Source organism: Apus apus, chromosome 1, assembly GCF_020740795.1.
Source record: "Apus apus isolate bApuApu2 chromosome 1, bApuApu2.pri.cur, whole genome shotgun sequence".
Lineage (NCBI taxonomy): Eukaryota > Metazoa > Chordata > Aves > Apodiformes > Apodidae > Apus > Apus apus.
Genome location: NC_067282.1, coordinates 148,789,903 through 148,805,843, shown reverse-complemented (window position 1 = coordinate 148,805,843; position 15,941 = coordinate 148,789,903). Strand labels below are relative to the sequence as shown.

General features: G+C 40.3%; 2 protein-coding genes across 5 annotated transcripts in view; one reads left to right on the top strand and one right to left on the bottom strand.

Moving 5' to 3' along the window:
- APPL2 (adaptor protein, phosphotyrosine interacting with PH domain and leucine zipper 2) overlaps positions 1–10,553 on the top strand; it is a 38,437-nt gene extending 27,884 nt beyond the window's left edge. For both annotated transcript variants that reach the window (XM_051608499.1, XM_051608509.1), the window contains exons 10-21: positions 916–1,074; positions 2,034–2,222; positions 2,533–2,575; positions 2,653–2,709; positions 2,824–2,912; positions 4,538–4,690; positions 4,815–4,867; positions 6,291–6,465; positions 7,140–7,176; positions 7,309–7,449; positions 8,143–8,190; positions 8,994–10,553. In XM_051608499.1, the coding sequence (XP_051464459.1) occupies positions 916–1,074; positions 2,034–2,222; positions 2,533–2,575; positions 2,653–2,709; positions 2,824–2,912; positions 4,538–4,690; positions 4,815–4,867; positions 6,291–6,465; positions 7,140–7,176; positions 7,309–7,449; positions 8,143–8,190; positions 8,994–9,119 (1,270 nt within the window). In that variant the 3' untranslated portion in view covers positions 9,120–10,553. The remainder of the gene's footprint in view (positions 1–915; positions 1,075–2,033; positions 2,223–2,532; positions 2,576–2,652; positions 2,710–2,823; positions 2,913–4,537; positions 4,691–4,814; positions 4,868–6,290; positions 6,466–7,139; positions 7,177–7,308; positions 7,450–8,142; positions 8,191–8,993) is intronic.
- Positions 10,554–10,587: 34 nt separating this feature from the next.
- The window catches only part of WASHC4 (WASH complex subunit 4), a 38,558-nt gene continuing 33,204 nt past the window's right edge, over positions 10,588–15,941 (bottom strand). For 2 of the 3 annotated variants that reach the window (XM_051608480.1, XM_051608489.1), the window contains 2 exons: positions 15,271–15,370; positions 10,588–13,868 (listed from right to left, as the gene is read on the bottom strand). In XM_051608480.1, the coding sequence (XP_051464440.1) occupies positions 13,801–13,868; positions 15,271–15,370 (168 nt within the window). In that variant the 3' untranslated portion in view covers positions 10,588–13,800. The remainder of the gene's footprint in view (positions 13,869–15,270; positions 15,371–15,941) is intronic. The other variant, XM_051608475.1, reaches the window with a different exon arrangement.

The following is a 15,941-nucleotide window of genomic DNA, read 5'->3' as shown; positions in this document are numbered from 1 at the left end:
GTATTACAAACAAAAATTGAAGCTAAAATGAGACTTGAACTATGTTGTTTGGGTTTTTTTTGGTGTTGCTCTGAAGTAATGAAAAACCTACTTTTGAAAATCCATGATCAGTTAATAGGTGGTCTCATGGCAGGAATTTCTGCATGTTGTGCAGTTGCAGGAATTAGACAAAGCTTTGTGAAAGCCAGGAGATACTGTAGTAAAGCCTATTTTGAACTATGCCGCTATGCTAGGGTAACATCATTGTATGTTCAGCAGTGTAAATTCATGCAAGCATTGCCTTTACAAACTGCCTCTCTCAAAAAATAAATTTAACTCTTCAGTCTCAACATTTAAAGATTTATCATGTGCTCCTGTCAGTTTTGCAGAACAATTTTATAATTCTGATCATTATCTCTGTATATTTGTCTGGTGAAAGAAGATAGCTACATTTAGTACAAATTGCAAAAATTAAAGCATAGCTACTGTGTGAGACCATATTGAGAATAACATCTTCAAGCTGGGCTTTCAAAATAAAGAACATGGGGAAATCCTAACTGTGCTTTTGCTGCCAGCCTGCCAAAGTTAGCCTTGTTTTCCTTAACCCATTGTCGATACCTTCAGAGTATATGCATCTTGTCTATTTGGGCTCAGCTGACATTTTCTTGGAGCAGTTCCCTACTGTGTGCCTCTTCCTTCCATTCTTTCTTGACTGCTCTGATTTATCTAGTCCTTAAAAAATGCCTTGGACATGTAGTCTTACATTACATTTCCTAAAAAGTCTATTCTAGAAATAGGCTTTATCTTTGCACTGCTCTCCAGTATAATTCCAACTAGTATTTCTGTTAATTTGGGGTTAAAGATGTTAGCTATATCCTGGTATAAATTGACTAATGATAGCTTTGAGTTTCTTATTGTGTTGTGTTTTTTTTCCAGTATACAGGGAGAGCTGGATGCTGAAGCAGAAAAAATGAGGGTATCCCAGCAGGACTTAATTGCAGTCAATGAGTCTGTTTACACTCCAGATTCTGATGTAACTTCACCTGCTATCAACAGAAATCTCATCCAGAAGGCTGGCTATCTTAATCTTAGAAAGTAAGAAGACTGTTGTTACCTGCTGGTTTGTTTAATTGCTGACTAGTTGCTACATTTACTTCTTTTTATGTTGTAAAGGCTCCTCAGGTAATGATATCTGAGGCTTCTGAATCAGTGGTAGCTGTACCTGTCAGCTCCTAAGTATCTCTGTCATATTTGAAAATGTGTTTTAGAAGCTTAAAACAAATTAGAGGCATTTGAGACTGTTTTCCTGAAAGCAGAAGTTTAGTTCTGGTTGAATTCACCTACAGGGATTATTTCCTGCATTCGTGCAGAGCTCCATGTACTCCAGCTGGTCTGTGACATAGAGGGCAACACCCCCACCCCGTCTCCCCTCTCTGTCCTTCCTAAAGAGTTTGTAACCCTCCATTCTGATGCTCCAGTCATAGGAGCCGTTCCACCAGGTCTCAGTGATGCCAATGAGATCATAGCCCTGCAGGCTCACCCTCATTTCTAATTCCTCCTGTTTATTCCCCGTGCCACGTGCATTTATATAAAGGCATTTAAGCTGGGCCTCCAGTAAGGTTGCCTGACTAGCTGACCTGACCACCACCCCACCCCTAGGCTCATCTGTAGTAAGCCTGGCTTTATCCCTCACCCCCTGCTGCTCATGCTGCTCTTCAGCTTGAAAACACTTTTTTTTAAAAATCCAGCTTAATAGCATTTCATGTCAGTTACTCAAGGCCAATAATTATTGTATTCCTTAACTAGCATGTACTGCAGAGAATGTTTTAAACTTAGGATGTTTGGAATTAGCTTAATTCTTCAGCTTTCATTAAAGATTAGTCTCTGCTAGGAATAGGTGCTGCTTTTACTTCTTAACAGAGACTCATAAGAAAAAAAATTCCAGGGTTGAAGATAAAGTTCAGATCAGCATCAGGATACGTTTGCAGTTTCGTGTATGTTTGAAGTTGTTTCTAAATAGTAACGAGTCTTTTATCACTGCATCTTCTTTTCAGTAAAACAGGTCTGGTGACTACAACTTGGGAAAGACTGTATTTCTTCACTCAAGGTGGCAACTTGATGTGTCAGCCAAGGGGAGCAGTAGCTGGAGGATTGATTCAGGACCTGGACAACTGCTCTGTTATGGCTGTAGACTGTGAAGACAGAAGATACTGCTTTCAGATCACTACTCCTACAGGCAAAGCGTACGAGACAGATTTTATTTCAGGACAGCCAGTCACACCCACCCTTTCAGATGCCATTTCATGTAAAACATGCTTGCTGTAATAGTAAGACTTTCTGGGTTTCCAGGAGGGTGTTGCCAAATTGAAAGCATGTTCCTTCCCATCCTCCCCCACAACTGCCTGGACAGCACATACAGTATCCTTTAGCTACAGCTTACTCATTATATTTGTTCCTTTGATGGTTAATAGATACAGAGCTTGGTGATATTATTGTAAGACCTGGAGTCAAACAGTCCATTGTTAGTACTGATACACTGTGTTTGTATTTTAGGGGTATAACTCTTCAAGCAGAAAGCAAGAAAGAATACGAGGAGGTAAAAATATTTTCTTAATGTTGTTATTCTGGTGTACAAGTGAGCTTGAAGAGTTCAGTTTCATTTTTCCCTTCCAGTGGATATGTGCCATTAACAACATCTCCAGACAGATCTATCTCACTGACAATCCAGAGGTAAGAGCTTGTTTCCATCCACCATTCCATTCCTTCCAACTTGCTTTCCCATTGTTCTTTATGTGGCGATGCAGAGTACGTGTGTAACAGAGCTGTCCGGTCTTGTTTTCATAGGCAGCTGCCATCAAGTTAAATCAGACAGCCTTACAGGCAGTGACTCCCATCACCAGCTTGGGGAAGAAGCACGAAGTTCGCCACCCCAGGTAACATTCTCACTTTCAGGGACTAGAGACTGTGTGCTCAGTCATGCTCTTTCCACAGGGGAACAGTCACCCCACAAAAAGCCCTGTCCAGGCCCTGGCTTTACAAGCCTGTGTGTTCCAGCAAATTCCTCTACTTCTGATGTTTGAAAGCCATAAGAGATGCCAAGTGTTGAGGGTAATGCTTCTTGCTCTGCATCACAGCTTTGAAGCTCCTTGCAGTTTCCACTGGGATTTTGCAGTTTTAGAAACACAGTACTTTGCTGTAAGAGAATGACTTGTAATGAGGGTAATACAGCTGAGTTCCCAGTTTTTACATTGAAGGAACTATATTCTTGCACATTACATCAAGCAGTTCCTGTCAGACTGTCAGCCTGTCAGACTGTCACCAGAATATGCCTTACACTTCTGTCAGAATAATTATGATTGTTCTCTTGTGCTCATTCAGGTCAATCAATAAAGCTCTCCTCCTTCAAAAATCATTAATAATGTTCTAGGATATGCTTATATTCAAAATACCTAAGTTATGTATTGTTTCTTTGTGTCTACATGATCCTAGCATCTTGCCCAGTGGGAATTCTTCAGACTTCATCACCAGAGTTGGCTTTCAAGCCCAGTGCTGGACTGAAATCCTGCTTTCAAAAGTAGTGTAATAAACAAAATAGGGCAAGCTTGTGTCACACTGACTTCTCTGCAAGTTTTGTAAAAAAAATTGCAAATTCTGAGTCAGATATTTACTTCTAGAAATTAAATCCTTTTCCAGATCTTCTCTCTCTCTCAGGCCAGTGCCTTATTTAGGATTTATTATTCCCTTTATTATGATTGCTTACAGATTCCAAAGATTCCATATAGCCTTGGGGAACGCCAGTCAATTTCTTTCTAATTTTATTCACAGTACAGCTGTTTCACTTTGGTTGCAGATTTATAAATAGAGGAGTACTGACATCTGTTTCACTGCACAGTGGACATAGTTACTTCATTGACAACAAACCTCCCAGGCCACTTTTACATCTGTATGCAACCAGAACACTTTCTAGAAATAGAAGATGCTGTTAGTAAACCCAACGCTCCCTACGTAGCTGTGTGTACAGTTAACATTTCTGTAGCTGTGGCAAACGTAGCACTTCATCCCCTTTGAAAAAAAAAAGCTGTGCGAAGAAATCTGACCCAGCGTGCAACACTTCTCCTTAGCCATCACATTGTAACAAACTTGTGGCCAAGCGAGATCTTAAAAAGATGTCGGGATTGGGACTGACACCTTGAGAAAGAGGTGCTGTTGGAACGGGTGGTGCAGCTGCAAAGCCTGGCCGCTAGAGGAGGGGAGGGAGGCAAAGAGAACCTGCCTGCTGCAAGTCTGTCCACACTGGAAGAGTTGCCCAGCACGCAGGTTTAATATTCCAGCGTTTCCTTTGTTTCTGAATAATTTTGGGGTACAGAAAAACCCCAAACAAAACCCAACAGATTTTATCAGTGTCCTCAGTAACAGGTAAATAGGAAAACATTTATGTTTACATATACTAGTTCAACCCAGCTTTGAATGTTTTAATAATCTTGTCTCCCAGAACAAAGACAGGGTGTCATTGATTGACTGGTTTTTTTATATTTTTTTTTTTCCATTTTTACTTTAGCCAGAATGTAAAGAATATGGAAAATGATAAAATAATTCCCAATGAATCAGCTGGCATTCATGACTCCACACAACTCATCGCTCCTGGAACACCCATTCAATTTGATATTGTACTGCCTGCCACAGAATTCCTGGACCAGAACAGAGGTGGCAGGTATGGCCAGAGACAAGGATCAGTCACTTTCACAGAGTGGTTTCAGGAAAGACAATGAGGTATTACAACACTGGTGTGTGGTGACCAGAATCTGTAATTAAGAGGTTTTCTTGTTATCTCGTAGGCGTGCAAACCCATTTGGGGAAACTGAAGACAGCAGCAAAGATGAGGGGGAAGGTCAGTGCTTCGTTTTTCGTATAAGATTAGTCATGATTTCAGGCCTAATTCAGCTGTCACCCAGTGCCTCTGAATTAAAGCACCTGGCACCATGGAGCATCAATCACATAGTGCAGCTGAAGGTACTTACCTTTCAGAAGCCAGTCTTTTAAACATCACTACATGTGAAAACAAACACCTTTTTCCTTGATGGTCCAAGCTGTATTCCAGAGTAGGTTTATTTCAAATGTTTAAAGGCAAAAGGATTTGGTTTTCTTGGGTTTTGTAGTGTTTGTTTGTTTGTTTGTTTGTTTTAATAGCTGTTGACTTATTTAGAAAGGGTTTGATGGGACTGTATTATAATTCCCCTGAAGTTTGAGGCTGCTTAGTAGCCAGTTCTAAACCCCATGTACTCTGAAATCCACAATCTCAACCTCACGGAGGCTCAAAATAAAACAACCAGCAGCAAGGTGTCTCTTTTCAGCACAAGGAGTTTCTTAGTGCTGCTCTATCTCCCTGCTCTCAGTGATATCACAGTAAAAGTCAGCCATTCTGACCTGCCTCTGCCAGTACATGCAGAGTTCAGTCCCTGGCTCTACTCTTCTTCTCCAGTTCCAGTTGCAACCACTGCCTGGAACCAGCAGCCCCCATCAGAAAACTACTCACAGAACCTATTGATCCAAACACTCTCACTTCCATGTGCTGTCCCATGGCAAGGCAGCGTGGTGCAAGCTGCCTGACAGCAGAGTAGCTGTGAGAAGCAGGCACCTCATACTGGCAGCAGCAGCACCCAGCTCCACTGCAGCACAGAGAAGAAAGTACAGTGCTTAGGTGTCTCCAAGTCTGCAGCCTCTTTGTGGTGTCTTGTGCAATGTAGGCACAGCTATCATGGCCTTTGAGCAGTCACATTCCATAGGACTCGTCCTGCTTTACCTTGCTCACCGCCAACCATAAAGGGAGCCTGATCAAACCAAGGCTTTGTCACACAGTGGTTACTTAGTTGTTGACAGGAGTCTTGTGGTGATGGTCAGTGAGCAAGGAAGGATTTAATGGAAACCTCGCTGGAACCAGTGGCATGGAAGGTCAGAAGGACGTAGAAGAAAGTAAGGAATGTAAAAGGTTTAAAGCTCAGAGTTGATTTGATGGAAGCCAAGGCTTGTGGACAACCACAAATTTAGCAGTTTATGTGCACCTGATAACAAGACAGGCAAGTGAATTTCACTATCTAATCAAATAAGATATAAAGGAGCAGTTACACTTTTAAATGTTGCAAGCAACTGCACTTTTTTTTATTATTTATATTTTTCCTATTTGGGTGTCAATTCAAGCTCAGTTTAAAACTGGGTCAGAGCCCTTGCCTGGCTTATAGCAGGAAAACAGAATTTCCTTGATGACTTCAGGTGGAAGGAGCGCAGTGAAGCAAGTCATGCCTTTTACCTTGCAGACTCACTCCTGCAGCAGATGTTCGTGGTTCGGTTTTTAGGATCCATGGCTGTTCAGTCCGATGACACAAGTGAGGTGATTTATGAAGCTATGAGACAAGTGTTAGCTGCTCGTGCCATTCACAACATATTCCGTATGACTGAATCCCATCTCATGGTCACCAGCAAGAACCTGAGGTACTGTAAAATCTGCAACTTGGCAGTGTTTTGTGCCCTTCATAGAACTTGTGATTAGTGAAGTATTTCTGGTTTTGTTTTTCCAAGAAATACACCCCTTTGAGGGAGCAAGATCCTAAGATTTACTTTACTTAGAAAAAGTGTCTCTTTTCTTACTCTAGTATCTAGAAATCACCCTCCTAAGTTGTAAGAAGATCCTACCCAAGTTTAGAGGATACAGTGGGGCTATAAGGCCCCACAAAGTTGCAGAAAGAGATGCACAAACAATGCATTGGGAGATGCTCTTTCCTTACATGTAGTAACAGCCCCAGAGCCAGTGTTGCCCCAGTGTCAGTATTGTCACTGTAGAGTATGTTGATACAAGGCATCCACTTTAGCTGGGGTGCCTTTATGTCCATGTGCATGTTAGGCATTAGTCCCACACACTCAGGCTGCTTCCCAAATTAGGGATTCAGAAAGATACTATGACCTGTACATCTCAGGCAGCTCAGAGTCAGGGTCCAGTGCTGAACCTTACCATCAAATGACTTAAAATCACAGAAAAAGCATTTGATTCTGTGCATATGTTTTCCTCATCTGCAAAACTGCAATAGTGATGGCCTTACTATTATAAAGCACCTGGAAATTAATAAGAATAATTGTAATTTTTTTTTCCCCTCTACCCATAATTACAGGTTAATAGATCCTCAAACCCAAGTTACACGAACAAGTGTAAGTAACTCTACTTTTGTATCTGTTTTTTGACCACAGCATTGAATACTTGGCCACATGAACTTGAGCTCTTGACCAGGCTGACCACATGCGGGTTAAAAACAAAACAGGTTCTTTATTATTCTTTTCCAGTTTGAACTTTCTACTGTGACACAGTTTGCTGCTCATCAGGATAACAAGAGACTGATTGGCTTTGTGATCCATCTCAGTGAGACTCTGGGAGAAGAATCTATGAGTGCCTATGTTTTTGAGAGCAACACAGAAGGGGAAAAGGTTTGTATAACATTCAGTAACATTGGGAAGACACTTCTTAGGCTTCTCGGCTTACACATCTGGGAAACAGTGCTCTAGAAGCGAGAGCAGCTCAATTCCTTGCCAGGAAAACTTGCTTAACACACAAGCCTTTGCTGGTTTACATCTATAAAGGACCAAATTTGTAGATCATGCAGCACCACCTACAAGAGGGAGGAAAGGCTGTGATGGCTGATACAGACGTTAGGAGACAAAGGAGAGTGTGTGTTGAGCATCAGCACTAACAAAAATGCATGCTGGCCCTGTTGAGACATGCACATCTGTAAAGCTCTCAAAGACAAGGCTGCCAGACTGGATTAACAGCACTGGCTGCTTGCTGCATAGGAGAACAACAGACTGTGAAATAAATGGAATGTGCTGGAGAAATTTTGTCTTAAAAAACATACACTGGAAAAGATCATCCAGGTTTGGATTTAAATTTTGGCGAATACACCAGAGTTGCGTACAAAGATTTATGAACCTCAGTGAGCTTTCAAGCAGAACCTAAGATGATACAGTTTTATTTTTATGTGGTTAGCTTGGTGAATTGGGGTTCTACTTCTAGACTTGTATTTAAGACCTAAGTTTGCATTGACACTTCTGTGTTTTAATCTCAAGTAAGGAACCAAAAAATCCCAAACCAAAACTGAACTTTACATATATTTCCTTTGATAGATTTGCTATGCCATTAGCTTGGGAAAAGAAATCATTGAGGCACAGAAGGTAAGTTTGCTTCATTCCCCACATCTGTGCTGTGATGCATCATATTTTGCTTTTGGTTGCACTGTTCAGGTACCTCTGGTGTGTGTGAGAATAAAGAACTGCTGCTCTCCTTAATGACAAAGGTTTTCAGACATTATTTAACACAGTTCCTGAGTAATTCATATAAAATAGAGCATGGTTTGACTATGAAGTAGCTTGAGATAGAATGCCACCCTAAATCAAATTCAGAACTATACAAATGCAGTTATTCACATTTGGAAGGAAACTGTGAGCTGTTTTGAAAAATGAAATATAAATTGCACCCATCACTGTTCCACCCCTTAGGGAGGAAAACCCCTGTGTTTTTCCACTTAAAATGAATGGCAAAGTTACCTAGCTCATTGTAGATAAAGTTATCTATGTAAAGATGTGTGATTAATATCTGTTCTATACCTTTGCTGCTACAATTTCGGGATGAGTTTGGGGGAATGAGCATTTAGTCACAGGCAATAAGCAGAAGTATAGTAATTAATTTATTTATTTAGTTATTTTTCTCCTTGTTTTTCAGTAATTGTGCCAATGCCAGATAAGAACTGCAAAATAAAGGCTCAAAATTAATAACTTATGTTTCTTATATATCCAAGGGGTGGTTTTACTGAACCAAAAGGGATTGTTTGTTTAAAAGCTTCAGGCTTTACTTTAGTCTGAAGGTTGTCATTAAAAAAAAAAAAAAAAAAGCTGCAAAACCTTAGCAAGAAGTACTGGGAAAACTGTGCTCCAAAAGATTGCTGCAGCCCACTGAGCCCTTTCCTGTTTTTCTTCAGGACCCAGAAGCATTAGCTCAGCTCATGAAGTCTGTACCATTAACAAATGATGGGAAGTTCGTGCTTCTGAACGATCAGTCAGAAGAGGATGGAACTGCACATGAAGGGGAAGAATCAGAAGCATAAAAAAGCCTCATCATTTCCTGCAGCCTGTGGAGGAGCAGGAAAAGCAGGGAGTCATTTTGCAAGAATCTCTGGTTTTCAGCCATCCGCACCCACCCGAGGCCAGCTTCTGCCTTCCTGCTAGAGGGACTGTGGCCTCTTTGCAGTGCAGTTGCCTCTGGATTTACAACAAAGCAGCAGCAGGACTTGCCCTTCAAGGCTTTTTGCATTTGTGAACGTGCCGTGTGTTGGTGTGTCTGGGAAGCTGACAAGCCTGGGGAACGGTTCAGCATGAGCCCCTTGCTGCTGGCAGTTAGGACAGCACAGCTGGCAGCCACAGAGGGCTAAGGTCACTCTCCAGCTGTACCCGTGAGCAGCCTACAGTCCCAGTGCAGCTGTCAGCTCCTTTAACAAGTATCAGGCCTCAACTTTCCTACCATAGTAACTTCTCATAGTTTGCATGATTTTGTGCGTCTGAATGAAGGTTAAAAATGCACTATTTACTTAAATTTCAGATGAAGTTATTTTTAGTCTAGTTTAAGTGTAACAAGATTTATCTTTTGTGGTAGCCTATTTACAAAACAAATTTGTTAAACACTAAATTTTTCCTATTAATATGATCTATTTTTATATTGCATCTAGAATGAGCTTACAGAGCAAATCTAAGTGCCTACTCTTACCTCCACAGGGACCACACTCACACATTCTGTAATGAAATAATGGACATGAAGTACCTCCTTGGTTTATTATTCTAAATACCACTGACATGTAAACATCAGAAGTAGTCAAGGAATGTGACATGTTAGTTGTGTGCAGGTTTTTTTGCGGTTAGGTTTCTTGATAATTGCCAGAGATTATAATTGTAGGGCAAATAAGTACTTTTATAATAAGAATTCTTTGTATTTTTAACATTATGGTGACATACAACAGCTGAATCTACCAGCAATCTTTTAAGAAACAGAGCAATAAAATGCTAGATTGTAAGTCTACAATGTATTGACTAGTCTCATAGTACATTCCTGAAATGAGACTCTAGCTGTATTTGGCTAGTAAGTTTAGAAGATTTTTTTTTCCCTTCCAGTTTAATCTGAGAACATGAGAAATTGTACTTTACAAGAACAAACAAAAATAAACAAACTAGCTGGGGGGGGGCTTGGCAAGCATGATCTGTGGCATAGGTTGTATTAATCAAGGTAAGGTAACTGGGACAAATGGCTGAAATGCCTTGAATTTAATGTAACTCTTCTCAAGCTCTTACTAGGAAACGAGATTTTTCTGTAAGCAGAATCTGTGCTACAGCATCTGAAAGATCCCAGTTGACAAGCGTTTAACATGGAATAAGTTCAGTTCAGCTGGCTGCTGAGTGTTGAAAAGAACCATGGAAGAGAACTGTCAGTAACTGACACAAACACTTCTTAATAAATAAAAATTGAAGCTGTCTTACTAAAAAAATTGAAACCGACTGAGCAGATGTTATCAACGACACTAAGAATGAGGTTCTCAAAATTACATTTATTAACACAGCTTTTATATGTACATAATGTTATCTACTCACAAGCCAAAGAGACTGAGGTAACAAAATACCCTTTTGTACAATGAGTTAGGAAACATTAAGTGTTACATTTGGTCCTTTGTACCTGAGAAGCTGAAAACAGCTGTTGTTGATGGACATCAGATTGAAACTCAAACTTACTGCTGATTACAGACCACGTTAGGACCTCCAGAATGTACCCTTCAGCAGCAGCAGTTCCCTTCCCAGTGAAGTGCCCACCACCTGGGTGCTGCTGAGGCCACCACTTCTCACTAGTCAATGCAAAGGCCCTTTGGCCTCGGGGCTGACAGTGCACCAGGCATCAGCCGCACCCTGCCTGCCCAGCCACCATGCTGCACAGCAGCCCTGTGGCTGCTGGCAGAAAAGGGCACAGCACCACATCTGGGCAGGATGTGAGACCTCTGGAAGAGCTGCTGCCACCACTTCTCCATGCAACAGCCTTGTCACAGGACCAAGCACAAAGGGCAGTGGTGGCATCTGCCTTCTTAGGGGGTGGGATGGGCCTTCAGCCTGTTCTGCCCCAAACTTGAAGGAAAAAAAAACCCTTGAAATCTGTTCTATGTCCCTGCAGCAACTTCCTCCTTCTTACTTTATCACCTCTGGGAATTTTGAGTGAGCACATTTAATTTAGTCTGGGGGGATTTTTTTTTTTTTAGCATCTCTTCTCCAGACAACCAGTGAGGGTCCATTTTGTCCCTATAATCAGAACAGGAGGGGAAATGCAATGGGAATAGTAATAGCACCACAGCAAGAATTTTGTGCTCCTTCCAAATCCTTGTGGGGGGGGGGGGAAGGTTTTCAATGTGACTCTCACTGACAGGAGTGTGCAACATCCAAATCCAGGACCCACTTTGTATTTCAGATGAGAAAAGCCTTTTGCATGTATGTGCTGCTACATGACAAAAAAAAAAAATTACATACTACAATCCTCTATTAGCAATAATAACTCTATTATCACTGTACATATTTGTGTATATGTATATATTTTTGCCACATCTAGCATACATTCAGGTCTCCCAGATTAAACAGGGTTCTATAAAAATAGGCTTATGTCTTCCTGTAGAATTCCCTTCACCAGAACCACATGAGTTTGTTAACCATCACACTTTAGAATGCATGGTTCAATTTATGTTCAGCTGCAAAGTATCACCTATCTGAGATAGTGTCTTTGCAAAAAAAAAAAAAAGAATAAAAAAATAGAAGGAAAAATACAAGTGCAGATTTTATTAGAGCGTGGGTAACACTGGGACTGTACAGCTACCTAGCAACCCCATGCTGGGGCAAACACACACCACCTGTGTGGGATTCTGCAGTTGCTGTGTCTTGCTTGGCCACTCTGAGCCAAGAACTTAGTGACTTCAGATGAGAGAGGAATATGGAAAGAAGTGCACTGCAATTGCAGTGCTATGGGAATCAGCAGCAGCAGCAATGCTGGTCTCAGCAGCACTGCTGAGCATTCAGTGCAGGCACAGTTCAGTCAAGAAAAGAAAGCACACACAAATGACCAAAAAATAACCTCTATCAAAATTAAAAAAAAAAAAAAAGCACAAAAGTATAAATCAAGTAATGCAGCATTTTTTAGGGCAGTCATAATTAACTCAAAATAAAAACTTGGATGAGCCCAGCTGATATAAACAGTCTGTGAAGCTTCTGTGTCATGTTTTCAGAATCAAAAAAAGGACTTTCATACCTGCCTGGTCTTGCAGTTGCAACAAAACATTCCTCCCAGCTTTCTGAATGCTAATGTGACTGGCAGGAAAGAGCAAATCAGAAGTACATCAGGAATTAACCAGTCTTAACCAGTGACCCAGAGATGGATGGAAAAATATGAGACATTAAAACCCTACCTTTTTGTAATATGAAGAGATGAAAGAAGCTGGCAAGTATGGTCTAAAAACACAAAAGTGCAAAAAAAACAACCCCAAGAAGTAATTCTCAGTTGGACTGACTAGAGTAGTTTATTCTAGTTAGTAAGACCTTGAAGTGTTTGATGTTCTGGGAGATTAAAACACAACTATACCTTTTAATGAAAGTGCTGTTTACTTTTAAGCTAAGTCTAGCTACTTATTTAAGTTAGGAATCTGAGTAACTTGCACACCTAGAACCTCTACTGGCAGGCATTAACAAATGTCATATTTATACAGAGTTCTCACAGTGTTCAGCAGCTTCTGAAGCCTGCAGTGCAATTATTGTTAATAATCAGGCATGTAAGACTGTATGAACAACACAGACGGTACAAGGACTGACAAAGGCCAGGAAATACAGAACTGAGGCTGAAACTTGCAATTAGGCACATCATAGTCACAAAGTGTAAGATCACTTGATAGTTACAGACACCGATCACACAGTGTCTGGTCATAAAAGGAAGAGCTGAGTGTGGTTCTGTCTTGGCTCTGGATTTCCTTACTTCTGTGGATGCAAATCAGACCTTTGGTATGAAATGAGAAGTAATTTATTATCTTAACTTTTCTAGTTTTCCCATTCTCTGATACAGGGGAAAAAACAGCAGGGGAAGATAAATGCCTGGCAGGATCCTAAGTTCCCACAGTGCAAATATTACCAAACATTAAGAAGGATCTCTTGTTTTGTGTAATAGCTTTAACATTCATGACATACACTGCTACACCTGCAGTGTAATCTGTGACTTCATTAAATACAACAGGACTGCATAAAGACATTCCTGAATTGTTTGTCGGATAACAGATACACACACTATCTTGATGCAATTTGTTTGGTTTTTTTTCCTCTGGTTGAAGAGATGCACCAGTTCAAACCTTAGACCAATGGCGTACGAGTTGCTTTTTTTAAAATGTTTTGTTAGAGATGCAAGAATGCATCTAAAAATTACTAAGAATTTTTTTTTAATCTGTACTTTAAAATAACTACCTCCAAGGTCAACATCTTACGTAATTATTTTCTATCTAAAGAAAGTGCTATAAATAATGTAAACTCCTGAAAAATAGAAGTTTCTACAGGAAGTACAGACAAACACAGACCTAGCCTCACTGGATGCTAGTATACTACTGTACATTTTCTCCTGAATTTAACAGAGCAACTGAATCAAACCTTGGGCTTTTATCCCTACAGAGTGTTACTGATAATGACAAGAACATAAACTGTTTGAGTAAGTAATCATCACCCATACCAGCCACATCATTTCACAACAGGATCTGCAGGCGTAGAGTTGGGAAGATCTCCGTTGCTTGCTTTAACAGATTCTTCTACAAAGATAAAAAATAAAGACATGGATCATATTTACCATTTTATTTCAGGCAGTAAAAACAAAGCTTTAATGTAGATATTATGCTCATGGCATAAATACACTGGATACACTACACCCTGGTCAGCATATGCAAACCAACCTTGCAGCACAAAGGGTCCTGGCCCTGTGAAGGAATCTGTACTTAGGGCAAAAGGTTTTCTTCAGTCAGTAGAACTTGTGTACAGTGATTACATTTACATGCTCATGCATCTGCAGAGTCCATGTCCAAATACTACAGCAGAAGGCAAAGATATCACCACATTCAAAGCTTTTCTCCCTGGTCTGCATTTTAAGCTTTTCTCACCACAAAACATCCTTTTCAGAGAACTGAGCATGTAGCATAACAGTGACTATCTAAACCCCAAATACAATAAAATAACTGCTTTTGTACAGCATGCTCTCCTAAAGCAGCCAGGGTAACATGTCTGTCCTTACTCATCCCAATGCTTGCAGTTGTGGTTTTGAGTTTAACAGTTATTCGAGCAACTTCACTGAACATGGTCAAATAGAAATTCACACTAAAATATTTCTTCCTTTGCAAACTGTTTTCCTAGTACAGAAGAAAACTGATCTTTGGCTCAGTGACTATAATCTCACAGGTCACTTGTGTCTGTCACAAGCACAGAGGAAACTTATTTACCAATTCCATTTTTAATATACCGCTTCCTGCATTTCTAAGTAACTTGTCACTGAACCGCACTTCTGTATCTTAATCCTTGGGAGCATTCTCATCTCTTTGAAAAGGATTTTCCCATACCCAAGGGAATCTTCCAGAATTCACGAGGGAGAATATGTAAGCATTAATACAAAACACAAAATACCCATGTTACATGGCAAGGGACCATACCACAAACTGAGATCATACCCTTTGAATATAACTGACTGGTAGACCAAAATACATTATAAACATCTGAAAGTCACATATACTATCCACATTGTCCGTCTATATAAGTTGAAAACAACTGATAAACAACAGGTGGAAAATACCAGCTTATTTCACACCAGCTAAGTTCATGCAGAAAAGGTTATCATTATCAAAATGGTAATTGAGAAGGTAAGAAAGATGCTGAAGTTACTGAATTTAACATTACTGCAAGTATGTAATTCTCCTTGTCCCAGATTTTGTTGGTTTTTTTGTTTTTGTTTCCCCCCAGAAGCCCAGCTTAAAATTCACCCATTCCAGAAAAGGGTGCTGTGAGCTGTTCTTGACTCCTCAATCACCCCTGATCCCATAAAATTCCTTCTAGGAGACTGAATCAACCCACCTGCAAGAAAACAGCTATGGGAAAGAGAAAAGCCCTTTCCTTACTAAGGCACAATCTCTGATGAACCAACACGTTCTAAGTACAGCATTCACTCACCTTCTTTTTCTTTCTTTTCCTGGTTTTCTTCTGCTGCAGTTTTATCTGCTCTGAAAAAAATTCTTGCACTACTTAGTGAGAAATAAAGGAGTTCAAATTCCTGTGGGAAAAGATACAGGAGTGTCAAGAGTATCAGAAGTATGAACCCGTGGACAGATATAAATACGATTCTTCAGAAGCATCAAAGGCAACTAGATTTCAGTATCTAAATCACTTAAATGCTTCTGAAAATCTTCCTGAATTCATACCTTGTTCACATGCATTTTTCAAAGCACATGTCAGCCAAAAACTTGAAAGGGTAATTTAAGCAAAGCAACATCAGTGCAATCAATCTATCACTAATCCACTGAGTCTGAAAATAAAGTTTGTAGCAGCAGTGAGAATCTGGAGAAACTTGCCCATGGGAAAACTATGAAAGCCATTAATTTAAATGGCCCCAAGCTTGATCAGTTTCTGACCAAAGTTGAGTGATGTGGTTTTCATAACTAAATTCAGTGCACACTCGTGGGAGTCATGAGGACCTACAGGGCTTTATCTGTTTCAACAACAGATGTGCTTTCACAGAATGCAATCATGGGCTACTTATAAATAGCCAACTACAGACCTGTCTCTCAGCCTACTCAAATCACAAAGGAGGGGGCAGAGTGTGCACTCACACGTTTGCACCACAG